Source organism: Phyllosticta citriasiana (genome assembly GCF_038021145.1).
Source record: "Phyllosticta citriasiana strain CBS 120426 chromosome Unknown IWZ02scaffold_8, whole genome shotgun sequence".
NCBI lineage: Eukaryota > Fungi > Ascomycota > Dothideomycetes > Botryosphaeriales > Phyllostictaceae > Phyllosticta > Phyllosticta citriasiana.
In genome coordinates, this window is record NW_027117285.1 from 17,495 (window position 1) to 34,286 (window position 16,792).

A 16,792-nucleotide genomic window follows, 5' to 3' on the forward strand; every position below is an offset into this window, starting at 1 on the left:
TTCGGCCACACATCAAGCAGGTTCATCTCATAATGTTTTCTTGAAAGAGTGGTTTGTCGCAACATGCTGCGAGTGGCCAACTGCTCTCGGCTACCGTGTACACTCGGTGCCCGGTCGGTGTTGCCTCGACTACCTACAACACCTATGCTAGACGAACTTCCAAGCAACACAGCTGACCCCGGGGAGCTCTATGGATCCCCATAATCACGAGACAAGAGAGCTTCGTATTGCGCCGCCGTCCTCTTCTTGGCGTTGAACAAGAGCAGCATGCTAATGTCATCCTGAAGCAATTCCGTTTTCAGTTGTCTCGATAGGCTCGCATCATCCCATTCTGAAAGTACATTTTCAGCAATAATCAAGCATGTCTCCGGTCTGCTCTTTTCCAAAGCTGGTGCAATAGCCTTGAGGATTCTCACGCAGTCGTCGTCGCCGCTGTTGTGCAAGCAGTGCTTGAGGAACAGGCGCCTGTTGCCACGGGCTCCTGGGGCGTGAAATAATCGTGGACTTCGAAGCGCAGTCTGTTGTAAAAGTTCCGTTTGGCGACCTGGTCGACTTTCTTGCTTGATGAAGACGTGCTGGACAACAAAACTCAGATGCGAAAAGTGCTGCAACGTTGGTCGGTCAGCGAAACATGTGCATCCCAGAGCTTTGTTGGCCTTACATCTACCAGGCATATTGCAACCTGGCCCTCGCCTCCACCAACGTCAACCACTCTCTTCTCCAGGGATATGCTTTGGTGATCTTGTCCAAGAGGAGTGGCTCGTGCAGACCATGCTGAAACCGTGCCAGCTTCTCCGGTGAAGAACAAGTTACTGAAAAGGGTATAGACTCGTATTGCTTAAAGTAAAGACTGACTAGGAGTGAGGCATATTGTTTTAGTTCTGTTAGCTGGGCGGGACTGGTTTTTCAGGCGTCTGCTTAGTCACTTCCCAAAGCAGTTGTCGTCACTGAGTGCCAACACCGGGTGGTTATTCCAGAGTGCGTAGCATGGCTTGTCCATCAACGTCTTCGGTTTCGGCTTCTCTCCTTCTCTTGAGTTGCTAGCTGTCGGGTTCAGCTTCCTTTTGTTCAAATTATGGAAGGGTTTTTTCAAGCCTGCGCTAGTTTTGGCGCCTGAAGTGCCGGTAATGGGCAAGCCAGATGATACCAGCTTTGAAGAAGCCGTTCGTGAGGGCGACAGACTGACAAGTGGGCCCTCTGTGTGGTGGGCTGCGACGATGTGCTAACCGCAAAACGCAGTGTCCGGAGGGCGTCTATCAGATTGCCTTTCCAACCACGCCGCATGTCTTCTTCCCGCCCAAGGCAATGAAGGAACTATCCGCGTCCACTTCCTGCTCGTTTCAAGCGTACAAGTCCGATATCCTGCTCGACAAATACAGCTATCGGGGAGAAGAGAACCTGGTGCCGAGGGCGGTCATCCGAGCCATGTCGAACAATCTCGACGTTGTCATCAAGTCGTTCGGGGCTGATGTTGCCTACGCTTTTGAAACGGTGTTTGGTAGTTGCGACGACTGGACAACCGTTGACCAGATCTGGCCCTCGACCTTTCGCATCGCGTCGATCATGAGTTCGCGCCCGATCCTGGGCAAGGAGTTGAGCCGTGATACTGAGTTGTTTGCCGCGGTGACCGAGTATTTTCGCACCCCTGAGCGACTCGGTCGGCAGTCTGATGCCGGTACCTCCAATCACTCGCTGTTCTTCGAGTCCCGCCTCCCCTGGATCCACGCCCTAGTCAAAGCTCGGGACCAAATCGAAGATTTGATGATGCCCGTCATTCAGAGGCATCTGGACCGCTATATTGCGACGGGAAAAGACTGCAAATCAAGGGGCATAGCTGCAATTCATTCTGACGGTGGCGAGCTGCTTGACTGGATGATTCCAGAATACCTGAACCCAGTTCCCAAGAAACTGGCCCGTGATGAGGTCACAATCATCCTTAAATCAGTCATGAACATCTCGGGAGGACTCAGTCACTCGTTGTTTAACTTTTTCAAATACTCGGAATATCATGATCCGCTGGGGGAAGAGTACGAAGAGGGGATGATGCGCGAATTTAGCGGATTGAACAAGGCCGCGGTGTTCAAGATGAAGAAGATGGAGAGCTTCATGAAGGGGACGCACCGATTGAACCCACCATCAATTAATACGTCGCATGCCACTTTTTCTCCCAGTGAACATGCTCATAGCTAACTTACTCCGCCGCAGTGGCCATTATGAGAAAAGTTGTCGATCCGAACGGTGTGTAGCTCTTCACGCCCGCGCATCCCCTACGGTACGCTCTGCGCTATCAGCGCTGACTGCGCTAACATGTCACCCAAGCTCTTCCCAGAGCCCAAGAAGTTTGATGGCTACCGCTTCCACCGCATGCGGCAGGTGCCTGGTGAAGAGTTTCGACACCAGCTCACCTCCACCAGCAATTCGGAGATCATTTTTTCACTCGGCGGACACGCCTATCCTGGTCGCATTTTCTTTCCGGCCCTAGAAAAGGCCTTCCTGTCGCTTCTGCTCACACACTACGATGTTCGGGTCAAGCCGGATCACGAGAACGAGGACAGCAGGTAAGTTAAGGGAAAACGCGTTATCATTAGCCATCGTTCAGCTCCGCAGAAAGAAGGATGCTTAGCTGCATGGCATGGTCTTCATTGTATGGTACGCATCGACCCTTTATTTAGAATTCCCTTCTTTAAGTTTTCCAATAAATGCCTTACAGTTGTAGTAAAGTGGGAAAAACTTTCAATTGACCACTTCTCGTGAAGAATTATAGAAATGTCCAGTTAAACTGTGGACAGTCTCCCCTGGTTCTATGCTTGTGTCAGCATCTGCAATATTGTACGCACACAATGTCAAAAGTTGCGAGTGATTAGGTCAACATTTTTCATCATCCATCTCTGGAGGTGACACCATCATAGAAAGATTCAACATTTCAGTCACCTGTACCCTCCTCATCTTGATCAAAACATCTGCGCGGCTATGGTGAATGGGATAAAATCATTACACTGTATAGCGGAGTTTGATTTGTTAAGGGCGATGCAATGAAAATGAAAGGAGAGAAACGACTGTCTAGACGCAGAAATTCAAAACATCTGGCAGACTCCTCATCCATGTTCAACACACGAAAGTTTTCTTTATCCTTCACTCCTTCTTGCCATCTGATGTGGAAGAAGCGGCTTTGGTCTGCTTCTCCCACATTGTACTATATCTGCCCCCAAGTGCAAGCAGCTCCTGGTGGGTACCTCTCTCCACGATGCATCCTTGGTGCATGACAATGATCTGGTCTGATTCGGTAATCGTCGAAAGCCGATGTCTACGGCACAATGGTCTCACATCAGTCCCCTTTTCCGTACAAAACCAGAGATCATGAGGACTTACGCGATGGCAATGGTGGTCCGCCCACTGCAAGCTGTCTTCAACGCGTCCTGGATGAGACGCTCCGTCTGCGAGTCCAATGACGCCGTAGCTTCATCCAACAGCATAATCTGCGGGCGTTTGAGCACTGCACGTGCAATTGCGATCTGTCATGCTGTCAGATTGTTGCACATACAAGCTGAAATCTCACAAATCACTCACTCTTTGCTTCTCACCGCCAGAAAGCCTGAGACCCCGCTCACCGACGCTGGTGTTGTACCCGTCCGGGAAGCTGAGAATCTTTTCGTGGATACTTGCCACCTTGCACGCTTCCTGGACCTCCTCGAAAGTAGCGTCGGGCTTCGAGTACAACAGATTGTACAGAATGGTCTCATTGAATAGGATGGTGTCTTGTGGGACAACACCAAAGTGTGTGCGGAGCGTGGCCATGGTGACGTCGCGCACGTCGATTCCATCGACAGTAATGCTGCCACTGTCGATCTCGTAGAAGCGGAAGAGCAGCTTCAAGATCGTTGACTTGCCGCTGCCACTCTCACCGACAATCGCTGTCGTCGTGCCCGGCGCAATCTTGAACGACACGTCGGCCAGCGCTGGCTTGCGCTTGTCGTAGGCAAACTTGACATGGTGGAAGGCAATCTCGCCCTCACACGTGTTTAATGGCTTCGCACTAGGACGATCTTTAACGCTGGGTGTGATTTTGTACTATTGAATGATCACATTATCAGCATTTCTTCCGCGCCGTGGGTGCTGTTGACTTACGAGAGCGAGCATGCGCTCGGCATCGACCATGTTATTCTGGACCTGCGTGTAGAAGCTACCAAAGAAGTTAAGGGGCGCCTGAAGCTGGGCAAGGTATGTCAATACAGTGACAAACATGGCCACCTTATGCAAGCCGTCATATATCTGATATGCTGCAAGCAGACAGACCAGCAAGACACTGAGCACGAAGATGAAGTTTTGCACAGCATTCAGCATATTGAGAGAGAAATTTACTGAATAGTCGACCGTTTGGAAGCGCTTAACCAGATTTTGGAACCTGGTGAGCTCAAGGGGCAGAGCGCTGTTGTGGTGAACAGTCTCGTACGACATGATGGCGTCGGTCCTACGCCGTCGGTCAGCATTTTGTATCTCAAAGATCACCGCACACTTACTTCGCAGCCTCCATTTCACGATCCCTTGTCGCGGCTTCTCGCCGCGCACGCCCTCTGTACTTTGCCATATAGATGGTAATGAAAAGGTAGAACCACATAACGGAGACGACGATGATGGCGTAAAAGGCGTCAAGTTCGAAAAAGAAATAGAGCGCAGCGATGAAGAGGTCGAAAACCATGGGAAAGAGTTGGAATATTAGACCGTCAAGGAAAGTGTTGATAGCGCTGCCCTTGCTAAGTGCGCTGATGACCTCGCCGATGCGCTTGCTCAGATGAAAGTCGAGCGAAAGTTTCATGACATGCTCGAATGCAGCAATGGTGAGGCGGCGGTAGGCGGACTGGCTGATGGGGATCCATAGGATTGCACGAAGGGAGCCAATGACGCCCTGTTGGCCCTGTAACCCGCGGTAAACGACGTAGATGAGAATCTCCTTGAGCGGCAATTTGCCTTTGCCGAGGTGGTCAACTACGACACCTAGTTGATGCGGCACCAAGATGTTGATAACACGTTGAGCCGCCAGAAGCCCAAAGCAAAAGACTGCACGGAGTTGCAGCAGCTGTGAATCTGATGGCCTGTCTTCGTCAGATAAATGACCAGTCCACACTTATGTCGAGCTTGCAAAGCCTACCAAAGGTACGGGAGAAGATCGCGGAATCCAGCCAGATAATCGAATGCAGATACCGTCTGCGCATCCTTGGAGCGAGGGTCTGCCCCGACCGCCGTCGGCGAAGAGCCATATTGCTGTACGTTCTGTTCATCGCTGAGTAAGGACTCGCGCTCCGAATCCGATGTTGTATCGTCGATTCTCCTTCGGCTGAGCAGGTACAGCGCCGACATTGTTCCCAGCACGACGACCCGGGCAGCTGAGAACGCCTCACAGGTCACGACCAGTGCGCTCTGTCCTTCTTGCCCCCAGCCTGAAAGTTTGGTCAGACACATGAGCAGAATAGCAATTTCGTACACGACGCTGAGCAGCCATGTCTGAAGATTAGGTCTCGACGGCGTGTACGGGGTGTCTGGATCGGGAAGAAGTGTGCTGCAGTAAATCAGAAGCATTGAAAGCATGGAGCCCTTGGATGCAAAAGGTCAGTCCATCCATCTTTGACACTGCTTTTTGGTCGCCTACAAGATATGCTTCTCCAGCAAACAGTGGTCCACTGTCACCCTTGAGTGTCCCATATCCGGCAATGGATGTATTGATCGTCTGAATAGTTGTCAGTGTTTCGCTAACATACCAAGATATCTTGGTCCACTTACCAAGAGAATGATTAGACTACTATGAAGCAAGAATACGGTCTTGTCTGCCCTCGCCGCCCGCCGTGTATCGTATTTGCCTACGGAATCTTTGGGCTTGTACAAGACTTCATAACAGTTTGTCGCAAGAGCGACCGAGCAAAAGGCGACTGGGTAGGACCAAAGAATTATGTTTAGCCCCAAAGAAGACATTGGAGCCTCGCCTAATGAGTGACAGTGTAAGAATGGGGGATATCCAAAGCAAAGAAAGGTTCAAAAACAGACCGGTCACAGAATGCGACTCAAAAGACTTCTTTTCAGCAGTGAATCATATCTAAAACGAGAGAATGCGTGAACCGCAGTCGTTAGTAGTATTAGGGTTCGATCCTCTGCATCTAATCCCGTCCTCATGCCGAGTGGTCGGCTCTCGACAAATGCCGTCGGGCGCCGGTTCGCGAGTCGGCGGCAATGCTCGTGCACCTTTCGGTTCTCAGATTGGAAGAATCTGTACATGCTGTGTGCACAATTTGTTTTGGACTTCTTCAATCAAGCCGGTTTGCACTGTAAGCATCTGATGCCAGATCATCGTGGGCACAAGTCGACAGAACTTTTGCATTTTTTTGGCCTTAAGCTTTACTTCCAAGCGTCATCTTTGGTTCAATTGTTTCTCGTCGAAAGTCTCTTAGTCCCGCGCACAAGTGCGCCAACGGATCAACCTCAATGTATTCCGTGTGACGTTGTCTCTTAGGAGATGTAGAATTACGCGCAACGACGGAAATAAGTCCGGTAAACTGGGAAACTTTTCGTCAAATCAAAGCCTGGTTTTGACATTGTAAGAGCCTGTCCAAGTGCCAAGCTGAAACTCGAAATCGAGAACAAAGAGCAATGACTATCGGCCTGCGCAACAGAAAGATGTGAACAGCGCGGGGGTTTATTGTTTGTCGCTATTGGAGCTTATTGGTACACAAACAACCGCTGGCTTAATTGCCTATGGTAGGAGCGAATTCCAGAATCTTCTTGACTGCAGGGCGGCTCAACATACGATCAGACCACGCCTTGATCTTGGGCCAGTCCTCGATCTTGACCTTCATGAACTCGAACATGTATGGCATTGCAAAAGGTAAATATGCCAGATCCGCAACGGTTGGACGATCCTTCAGCGCGATGTACGTCTGGTCCGGCAGGGAAAGACGCTTCTCCAAAATGTCCCATTGCTTTAAAACATTTGCGTAGAACCTACATTCTGTTGTTAACGAACGATGGAATGGTTGACGGAGTATTTGCCTTACTTGTCGATTGTCTTTGGCAATCTCTCATCATGAACTTTGAAAAAGTACAGCCAGTACTTGGAGGTAGCCCTGATCAAAGAGTTCAGCAATAAATAATTTCAAATGACTGCAGGTGGATGAACAGGCATACCCGAGTCCTGCGGTCTGATAGGCAGTCCAAGAATAGATGTCGCCCTTTTCCTTTTGTGTTTTCCCGTGCCAAAGACCCTCCTTGTCGTAGATGTCCGCAAGGTACTGAAGACAGGCAGTGCTTTCAAACACGTAAATGTCCTGGTCCGTCTCCGAATCCTTATCGCGGATCGTGGGTACATAACGTTCAGGGTGAATCGGCTGATACCACGGATCCTTGGTCACGACGACAGAAATTTCGTAGTCCAGGTTCAGCTCCTCCGCCAGCATCAACACTTTCATGTAGTTGATATACGAAGTGTTGGTGGCTACAGAATATGATTAGAGCGGCAGTGAAAACGCAACTTCAGAGGTACTCGCACCTTTCACAACGTAGAGAATCGGCTTTCCATTGTACGAGATATCCCCGTACTTGACGGCGGGGAACTCCGGTGCTGTTGATCCCATTGCGGCTGTGGCGGGCTTTTGGTACGAAAATAGGACATGGCACCACTTGTCCTTATAGCCGCAATAAAGAAAAGGGTGATCGGGGTCCGGTGACTACCGAATAGAAGTACCGATGACTTGAATCCGATTGAGGGGGGACTCGGGTACCGATCGTAACGTGCGCAGCTTTCGACTCGTTGATGAAACAGATAAGATGACCAGATTTAATTCAACTCCACGCCGAGACTTACACTGGTGTTGCCCTTTGGTCCAATTCAACATGTTTTCCATCGAAACCATCGCATCTGAGCCGTTGACATTGGGTCGATTGTTGTGGGGACTGAGTATCACCACCCTCATTGCAGCCATCTTCTTCAGAGCACGTTCTTTCTTCCAAGATGCAATCACCGACTTTCTCTCGAGGGTTTTCGACGTAAATACTCCAAAGCACTTTCATTTACCTGTACTGATCTCAAACAGTGGTACCTGCATTGGGCCTACCCTATCAAGAGCGAGGATGGCAAGAAAAATCTGCCATCACTCCCATACCGTTGGCCCAACGGCAATGGTGACGTTGCAAAGTTTCTCCAAGGTCGCGAGAACGCCGAAGAGTGGATGCAGAAGTTTGGCTCGATGTACAGAATCTGGTGTGGTTTCTCCTCTGAAGTGTAAGTCGACAGGCCACTGCTCCGTCGCTTTTGGCGCTGAAACTTGCCAGGGTCATCTCCGATCCACAGCACTTGAAAGAAGTGTTCAAGGACTCAGATCAACACTACAAGGCAGTCAACAACGATTCAGGATATCTGATGAGCCAGATACTGGGGCAATGTGTCGGTTTGCTCAGCGGCAAGTCATGGCAAAGCCTTCGGTCCCAGATGGAAGTGCCCTTCACCCACTCGGCAATCGCCAAAGACGCACCCATCATCCGCGAACAGACACGGCGATATATGGAGAAGCTGAGCAAGAGTGGAGACTTCCAAAATGGCGTCTTTGATCCCGCCGAGGACGTCAAGTTCTATCCATTTATCGTCGTGGGGACCTTGCTGTACGGTGAACTCGACGCCGAGGATGTCAAGTGGCTCAAGAGGATTTCCCCTTTGCGCCAGAAGCTCTTTACCTTTGTCATCAAGGGAGGTTTGGCACGCTTCTCGCTGTCTCGGTACCTCCCAACAACAGCCAACAGGCTGCTTGACGACTTCCAACGCGAGTGGCTTTCTTTCAACGAGAGCATCTACAAGAAGGCAAAGGCCAGAGGAGCAACAACGGCCATGACTAAACTGTGGGAAGACGCCAAGAATGGAAAACTTGACCGAACACAGGTGATGTTCTGCAAAATCGCTTATAAGTATGTTGCTAATTTGGCATAGCTACTGCAAACTTTGGACGAGTCGCTTTTTGCAAACCTTGACGTCACGACCGGTGCTATCTCGTGGAACTTCATCTACCTTGCCTCCTACCCTGAATATCAAACCAAACTCCTCGAGGAAATTGAAAAGGAAAGCGGCCCTGACGATGCGTCGTGGGACGCGTACATCTCTCGGAACGACTCCTTCCTGGCTGCATGTATCAGCGAGGCTTCCCGGCTTCGGCCAGTTGCTCGTAAGTATGTCCTGAATTCGAATTTACCGCTCCTGTTTTCACAGCCATGCAGCATTCTCCATTCCCCAAGCTCCTCCGACTGATCGCAAAGTCGGTGAGTGGATCATTCCAGGACGGGTAAGTCTCATAAGCCGTTTGTGTCCTTGTTCGCCAAAAATTAATCGTAAGCAGACCATGGTTATTGTCGATACGTACGGGCTCAACATTCGCAATCCTTTCTGGGGAGATGAGAGCACCAAATACAAACCGCAGAGATTCTTGGGACTCAAAGCATCTCAGGTACTTTTTCAAACCTATTACAATTCTTATCCCGTGGTCGGACTCTGACAACAGCAGGTGCGATACAATATGTGGCGCTACGGCTTCGGCCCGCGTCAGTGCATGGGCAAATATGTTGCGGACCGCATGGTTCGGAGCATCGTCGCCGCCTTGGTCAAGGACTATCAGATCGAACTGCGACCGGAAGATGCCAACAGCGATTATTCGGTGAATCCTGACGAGTGGATCACCCATCCCGACATGAGGCTTGTGTGTCATAAGCGATGAAATCGCTCTACATTTTTGGGGGTTCTTTACGGTACATTCTGTAATGCAGGCTTGCGATCATATATTTTGAAATGCCATTGTGCATTTGGCTTCACTTGAAAGGCTGATAACGTCGAAAGCGAGCGCAGTTCAGTCACTGGACTAAAATCCTGAGTCCCAGCTCGTAGTGTCACCGGGACAGGGCACAGTCTGATTTTCTAAGGTTGCGCGCTCAGTTCACGAGCTGGAACAGCTAACTGAATGAGGAAGTTGCTAAATTGAGATAGGAAAGCTCTAGGCCAAATTAGGCAACCGAGCGAAGACACGAAGACGCGGATTCGTGACGCAGATTGGACGATCAAATGACCAGGAAACCCCCACGAAAGTATCAGGGGTATTGCTTCAACGCCTGCAAGAGCCGTTTCCCTGCACCGTGGCTGTCGAAAGACGACTCAAACCAACCACGGAAAGAACCTTTCGACAAGCGGGCCCCACAAGGTACAAGAAAACGGCAACGTTTCGCCCATCCTCAATTTCAGCAACACGTCTGCGGCCATGGGCAATGCGAACCAGAATGAGAAAGTGACCCAAACGTATCCCACAAGCTGTGTCCAAGCGCCAGATGCCTTGCGGCCGAATAGTTTGCACCACATGAACATGACAAAATGTTCCCGAGTGATGGCGGCTGCCTGCCACATAAAGTAACACATGAGTCCGATCCAGCGTTCCTTCTCAGGAACATTGGCTGGACAGGGCATGAGCGTCAAGGACGCCGCATGCATGAAGCCGGAAATAGCAAACGGTAGCCACAATTGAGTTTATGACGACGTATTGGTGCCCCGCTTGATCCCGAGTAGATCCAACACATGCCCGGTTAGACGGCTTTTGAGACGTTAGTCGACTGGATCAGGAAGAGAGAATAGAAGGACTGACCTTTCGGATCATTTGGTGCCAGAATCACCCCCAGAATGAGCGAACCGTCGTCGCCTCGGCTAGAAGACCAAACAAAGGCGGCCAGTCCTGCGGTGACAATGTGAGCTTGACTTGGGTTTGATTTGAAGGACGGAAAGGCTGACCTCGGGCTTGGACACGCCGATTGCAACAAAGATGATCGACACAAGCGTTTATTGCATGTTGATGAAGAAGTACGGGCCGGAACCGAAAGTGAGAGCCTTGAGTAAGCTCATGCGCCAATCCGCGTCGCGAATGTCAAGCTACATGCTGTCAACTGGTCCGCGCTGCCCAGGTCCCGGAGCGAAGAAAAGCTTCATTCCCAGCTGGGCAACCAAGTCGCCCACAGCCATAAAGTACGCCAGTCCCATAGCTTGCCAAAGGAGAAACCGAATGCGTCCGCTGCGCTGTGCGGAGGTGAACCGGGGCTTCTGCACATCCTTGACCTGGAAGTTGTATCGGATTCCGCTCAAGTTGAGGATCAAGGCAATGACCCATTTGAGTTTCCGGAATCCAAAAGGTGTATAGGTCAGCGCTACTCCGGGTTCTTTATCAATGGGCCATAAGGCTGCTTCTGGTGTTGGCCGGTTGTTCAAGAAATTCTCAATCGTCGACAACCAATGTGACCAGGCCAGAGCTGCAAATTTGGCCGTGTCGGGGTCGTGGGTCCATTTACTTAGCTGGGCCCAGATCGCCAGTGTAAAAAAGAGTTCCGATAGCGATCCATCGACATCCTAGGAATGGTGGCGACCCAAGGAAGAAGAGTTGGAAGAGAACCAAAAGCAGGTGGGGCGTCGACGAGCCGCGGGTCGGCCGGAGATCCATCGTTTGAGTGGCGTCACCAGATTCCAGCAGGGGATTCAGGCACCGAAAAAGGACAAAACAAGTAAAGATAATTGGCCATGTGTGTAGCTCGCAGAGTTGCAGCAGTCCTCAAGAATAGATCACATCACGTGAAAACTGCGTGGTTCCTGACGTCGGTGTCCGACCATTCCTGAGAATGCCGTGTGGGACTACTACCCGTTTGTTTACTTTTATTCAATTGGATCCGATTGGCGCTTTGAAGCTTCAAGCCGCATTTTTAAATGGACATGGCTATGAATTCTTCAACTGTGGTCACAACTCCAGTCAATCTGCCGTCGGAGGCGCACAATCTTTCTGGACTTCTGCCGCTGGTCCTCCCAGCTCTCATCGCCATCTTTCTTTAGACTCGCAAAACTCCATACGGCGCTGCAAGGGTTGGCAAATCAAGATGGTGGTCCCTCATCCCCGGGCAGGTCCCGATGAGGTTCGAAATGGATAAGTGGGCAGAACGTGGATACCGAAAGGTGGGTGATTTGTTCCAGTGACCACGCCATTGCTGAGTCTGGGAACAGTTCCACAAGGCTTTGAACAAGCCCTTTGTCACCAAGGTTTTTGGCAGAGACTATCTCTTGATGCCACCCGAGTACCTTGACGACGTTGGGAAAGCAGATGAGCACAATCTCAGCTTTGCGCATTGCTTCAGCGAGGCCTTCAACGTCCCCGTCTCTGCCGGGGATGTTTATTCCTCCAACTTGATGCCTGACGCCGTCAACAAATACATGAATCCCCAGTTGCGTGAGTGCTGGCATGTTGCTTTCTTCCAAAAAGAATTTGCACAACTGACAGGGGAACAGCTTCTTTGGTGGAAACGATGAACTCTGAATGCGATTACACATTGTCGACTGAGATAGGAACAGCCAACGAGTGGAAAACAGTCCAAGCATTTCCAACTTTTACGTCAATGGCGCATCGCATCACCATTGCGATCTTGCTGGGCAAGGAGCTGGCGCGCAACAAGGACTTTATTGAGACATCACAGAGCTTTAACCGATCGTTGTTCATCAGCGCAATCCTCATCAATGGCGTAGCACTGGGCCCCCTGAGAAACGTCGTCGCTTGGTTCGCTGCCATCAAGCACCGAAGCGATCTGTCGCGCTGCACGAAACACCTAGTGCCCAAGATCGAGAAGACGCGCAGCCAGATGGACAAGTACGACGACGCAGTCAAGTGGATGATTGAGCTTGCCAAAGATGACCCTGTCGAGTCCAAGCCACAGCGCATGGCGCACCAATTAATGCACCTCATGTTTGCCGGCAGCAGTGCTCCTGGCGGGCTGGTGGTACAGATGGTGTACCAGGTTCTGACGAGTCCAGAGTATCTTGAGCCGCTGCGGCGGGAGATTGCAAGCATGCTCGAACAGGTGGATTCACATCCAGCTTCTTGTCTCGCACACCACTGTTGGAGAGCTTTATCCGGGAAACTATGCGATTGTATCCCAATGGCGTTGGTAAGTAATGCAGAAAGACTTGTGCGAGCTGTGAATTTTTACCAATGCCAATAGTGTCCATCATGCGAGCCGTCATGAAAGAACCTTTCCAATTCCACGACGGCTACACGCTTCCCGCAGGCTCACGCTTCGCCTTTCCGATCCATGCCATCCACCGCGATCCGGACAACTATGAGGATCCATTGACTTTCCGGGGCTTCAGGTTTGCGAACCAAGTAGCAGACAAGCAAGAGATCAACGCTTCGACAGTGGACAGAGCGTTCCTCACGTAAGAATCGCAGAGCAAAGAGTGTTTGAGATAAACGCTGACGGAGTGCAGATTTGGCTATGGCCAACACGCCTGCCCAGGCCGTGTCTATGCCGTCAGGCTAGCCAAGCTCATTTTCGCAAAGCTTATCCACGAGTACGACATGGAGTGGGCCGAACCAATGACGCGTCGACCACCCAACATGTGCATAGAAGTCCAGAACGGACCCAACATGGATACAAAGGTGCGAATGAAGCGGAGGACTTAGGTAGCATAATGACATGGAACGGCTTTCGCATTGCACCTTGATGGATATTTTTGTGACTTTGTTCCCGGAGACCGAGCACATATCGGCGGCCGAGAGCACGCATGCTGTGAAAGCCAAAAGATGAAAGAGCCCAACGAAAGTTGAAGGCACGGCAAACCTGCGAAAGACGATGGAGAAGAAAGGTGAGCAGTACCAGCATTTGGTGCCACAAGTGCCGAAGAGAAAGAGACATGCCTGGATAACAGGCCTTGTGACACTTGCGTCGCTGTTGCTCACTGGATTGGCTGCACTGAGCACGTCTAGAGCGCGGTTCTGGCCAAGTTGCAATCGTGACCCTGTCCACGAAGTTCTGAGTACGGTTCCATTGATTGGTACGTTGACCACATAGGCGAGGTGGTGGTGTTGGCGCTGATGATGTTGCAGACGGACACAACGACTTTCCCATCTACATCCGCGCGTTTTACTACAACCGCATCTACGGGAAGAACTTCAGCGAGACGGAGGAGCTGGTGGGCCAGGTTGACTTTCCGCGGTTGCAGCACAGCGGCCTGCGCGCTCAATTTTGGAGCGCGTACGTCGAATGGTGAGTCCTCATCTGGCGACTGACTCCCCCAATTCTCACCATTTGCAAGTCCGCACAATGATGGGCCGGTCGACGACCAGGAAACGTACTACGAGCCTATGCACCAGACGTTGCAACAGATCGACCTGATTTACCGGCTCATCGACGCGTACCCTTGGCGTCTGCAGTATGCCGACACGGCCGCCGATGTTTGGGCACAGTTTGCGGACCAGCGCGGGCCTCCAACTATCTCCAGCCTCATCGGCGTCGAGGGCCTTCACCAGGTTGCCAACAGCGCGTCGGCGCTGCGAATGTTCCGCAGCCTGGGAGTCCGCTACGTCACATTGACGCACTGCTGCCACAACCGCTACGCTGACAGCTGCAGCCCGGCGGAGCCTCTTCATGGCGGGCTGTCGGCGGCAGGCCGAGATGTCGTGCACGAGATGAACAGACTGGGCCTCATGGTTGATCTGTCCCACACGTCGGCCGCGACGCAGCGCGAGGCTTTGAGACTGTCTCGCGCCCCAGTTGCCTATACTCACTCGGCCGCTCGCGCGCTGTGCGATCATCCACGCAATGTCGACGATGAAGAGCTGCTCGCGCTGAAGGCCAACGACGGTATCATCATGGTCAACTTCTTCCCTGGCTTCGTGGCCTGCGCCCCGCGAGCCGAGCTCAAGGACGTCGCGGACCACGTCGAATACATGGGCAACTTGATCGGCTACCGTCACGTTGGAATTGGAGCTGATTTCGATGGCATGGGCTTTGACCCTGCGCCTGAAGGTCTCGAGGATGTGGGGACTTATCCGGCGTTGATTGCGGAGTTGCTGCGTCGTGGAGTGTCGGTGGAAGATGTTCGAGGCGTGGCGGGTGCGAATGTGCTTCGTGTGTTGGCGGAGGTGGAGCGTGTGGCGGAGGAGATGGAGGATGTCGAGCCGCTCGAAGATCAGGTCAAGTCCATTTTCTGAAGGACGGAAATGTTTCACGGAAATATACCAGATTACTCATCGAAACCCCGGAAATATATTTTTGCCCCGCGCTCCGCAAATGCACGGCCTTAGTTTCCGTCAATTCTCCACTAAGCTACCGAACCTCCAACATCCAGGACGACAAATCTCAACCACGCCTGCAGCCCACCGCAAATACCACCGCCGATGCCGCCGCCAGTCCCGCTGCTACGTACAACACGCTCCCGCCCGGGTGGGCGCTCTGCCATGCTCCCAGCAGCGGCGCCGAGATCAGACTACCCACACCCTCCGAAATCGACAGCGCCGCCACGGCCAACGAATCGCCTGGTCGCCGCTGCACCAGGTGAGACTTGACAAACGATGGCGTGGCAAGCCCGAGGGCTGCTGCTGCGACGAGAGGGAAAAGCGCCCATGCGACTGATGCTGCGGCCAGCGCACACATGGCGGCGATGAGCACGGCAAGCGAGATCAGCGCCGCTGGGGCATCGCGTGCGGGCCGAGCGAAGTACGCGGCCACCACCAGGTACAGCGCGGACGAACCCGCGGCAACCGAGAGGATCAGGCCGTTTTGCGCGGACGAGAAGCCGAAGCGCAGCGTTGCGTGCACCATCAGGGCGGGAAACATGTACGAAACTGACGCATTGTAGAGCAGCATGGCGCCACCGTGTGCAGCGAGGACGCGGTCTGAGGCCAGGTACAAAGCCGGCCGGGTCACTGCCCTGACGGCGCCCATGATCTTGCTGGGTTTGTCGCTTTCACCTCCGTTTTCGCATCCTTGGTCGGCGCTGTCGCTTTCTCCTCGTTTTCCATGGCCGCTTTCTCCCAATCGCCCCACAACCGCCAGATATACGGCTGTCAGTGCAAAGACGCCGAGAGCAGCAGCGAAGGAGACGCGGAAGTCGGATAGCAGGGCAGCGAGGGCAGGGCTGAGGGCCATGCCGGCCATGTACAGGGCGAGCGACGCCGACATGAACCGGCCAACAAGGCGTTGATCCTCAGCGCGGGCGTATAGCCCATTGAGCGCCATGTGCAGCGTGTTGTCGGTGGCCAGGCCCTCTAGGATGCGCGCGCTCAGCCCGAGGATGATGCTCTTGTAGAGGACTGTTTGTTTCCGGGCGTCAGCGGGCTTTTGAAAGAGAAGAAAAGGTCTGTTCCATTTTCCTCAAAATGCTTACCTCCTGCGGAGAGCACCACGACGCTTCCCGCGCGCAAGCCCACCCACAGCGCCAGCGCTCCTCGTGTGGGCAGCCGCTCGTAGATACCCACTGCCACCAGGCCGCAAACGTTGGCAATTGTTGTCGCCGCTGCTACTGCCGAAGCGTACGCCGCCTTCTCTTTGTCAGCGCACTGCGTCGCGTCTCGGCATAGGATGTGCGCATAGGCGTATACGGTCGATGCGGCCGTTGCGGCCATTGCGCACGATGCCAGGAACGAGACCGGCATTGCTTTGTATCCCACTGGAATTCCATCCTTCTTGGGTTTGATGCATGGCTCGTCTGCCTCCTCGCCTTCCCCCTGGAGGAGGGGATTCCGCTCGTCTTCAGCCATAGAGTCGTGATTTTTTTGTCTGGTAATCCTTCGATTTGACTGGAGAGATGAATCCAAAAAAATCAATGAGGGAGGAAGACGCTCAAGGGAAGTTTGAAGATGATTGCTGCTTGTCATCCTTACATTGTTCTTGTACTACCGGCCTGATTCGCAGTCGGAACCCGAGCGCCCACCATCTGCTTCCCCAAGGAAAGAGTACTACACTCCTTCACACAAAC

At 52.3% G+C, this 16,792-nt stretch overlaps 8 protein-coding genes across 8 annotated transcripts; 4 read left to right on the forward strand and 4 right to left on the reverse strand.

The window, feature by feature from the left end:
• Nucleotides 1–169: 169 nt before the first annotated feature.
• On the reverse strand, nt 170–798 carry IWZ02DRAFT_288076 (uncharacterized protein). Its single transcript, XM_066763738.1, has one exon. It carries the CDS (start codon nt 672–674, stop codon nt 189–191), a length of 486 nt encoding a protein of 161 aa, XP_066621459.1. The 5' UTR covers nt 675–798; the 3' UTR covers nt 170–188.
• Nucleotides 799–1,127: 329 nt separating this feature from the next.
• On the forward strand, nt 1,128–2,687 carry IWZ02DRAFT_520618 (uncharacterized protein; the record flags this gene model as incomplete). Its single annotated transcript, XM_066770772.1, has 6 exons — nt 1,128–1,199; nt 1,240–2,147; nt 2,206–2,272; nt 2,320–2,558; nt 2,589–2,649; nt 2,673–2,687. The coding sequence occupies 6 exons, from the start codon at nt 1,128–1,130 to the stop codon at nt 2,685–2,687; spliced, it is 1,362 nt and encodes a 453-aa protein (XP_066621460.1).
• A 213-nt stretch (nt 2,688–2,900) lies between these two features.
• IWZ02DRAFT_520625 (putative transport protein) lies at nt 2,901–5,586 on the reverse strand (the record flags this gene model as incomplete). Its single annotated transcript, XM_066770773.1, has 7 exons — nt 2,901–3,304; nt 3,370–3,512; nt 3,568–4,068; nt 4,126–4,468; nt 4,518–5,090; nt 5,147–5,278; nt 5,345–5,586. 7 exons carry the CDS (start codon nt 5,581–5,583, stop codon nt 3,133–3,135), a joined length of 2,103 nt encoding a protein of 700 aa, XP_066621461.1. The 3' UTR covers nt 2,901–3,132.
• Nucleotides 5,587–6,662: 1,076 nt separating this feature from the next.
• IWZ02DRAFT_482521 (glutathione S-transferase) lies at nt 6,663–7,668 on the reverse strand. Its single transcript, XM_066769149.1, has 4 exons — nt 7,532–7,668; nt 7,171–7,477; nt 7,041–7,109; nt 6,663–6,987 (listed from the first exon to the last, which is right to left on the reverse strand). The coding sequence occupies exons 1-4, from the start codon at nt 7,614–7,616 to the stop codon at nt 6,732–6,734; spliced, it is 717 nt and encodes a 238-aa protein (XP_066621462.1). The 5' UTR covers nt 7,617–7,668; the 3' UTR covers nt 6,663–6,731.
• Nucleotides 7,669–7,841: 173 nt separating this feature from the next.
• On the forward strand, nt 7,842–9,846 carry IWZ02DRAFT_403447 (cytochrome P450 monooxygenase). The gene is made up of 7 exons (XM_066765643.1): nt 7,842–8,028; nt 8,076–8,263; nt 8,314–8,914; nt 8,963–9,194; nt 9,247–9,311; nt 9,366–9,473; nt 9,531–9,846. Exons 1-7 carry the CDS (start codon nt 7,876–7,878, stop codon nt 9,738–9,740), a joined length of 1,557 nt encoding a protein of 518 aa, XP_066621463.1. The 5' UTR covers nt 7,842–7,875; the 3' UTR covers nt 9,741–9,846.
• A 1,915-nt stretch (nt 9,847–11,761) lies between these two features.
• On the forward strand, nt 11,762–13,496 carry IWZ02DRAFT_470062 (putative cytochrome P450; the record flags this gene model as incomplete). Its single annotated transcript, XM_066768770.1, has 7 exons — nt 11,762–11,845; nt 11,879–11,998; nt 12,047–12,269; nt 12,329–12,894; nt 12,939–12,981; nt 13,036–13,249; nt 13,301–13,496. 7 exons carry the CDS (start codon nt 11,762–11,764, stop codon nt 13,494–13,496), a joined length of 1,446 nt encoding a protein of 481 aa, XP_066621464.1.
• Nucleotides 13,497–13,665: 169 nt separating this feature from the next.
• On the forward strand, nt 13,666–15,109 carry IWZ02DRAFT_520643 (renal dipeptidase; the record flags this gene model as incomplete). The annotated part of the gene is made up of 3 exons (XM_066770774.1): nt 13,666–13,867; nt 13,920–14,079; nt 14,129–15,109. 3 exons carry the CDS (start codon nt 13,666–13,668, stop codon nt 15,024–15,026), a joined length of 1,260 nt encoding a protein of 419 aa, XP_066621465.1. The 3' UTR covers nt 15,027–15,109.
• On the reverse strand, nt 15,099–16,574 carry IWZ02DRAFT_499958 (major facilitator superfamily domain-containing protein; the record flags this gene model as incomplete). Its single annotated transcript, XM_066770244.1, has 2 exons — nt 15,099–16,127; nt 16,202–16,574. 2 exons carry the CDS (start codon nt 16,572–16,574, stop codon nt 15,175–15,177), a joined length of 1,326 nt encoding a protein of 441 aa, XP_066621466.1. The 3' UTR covers nt 15,099–15,174.
• Nucleotides 16,575–16,792: the final 218 nt, after the last annotated feature.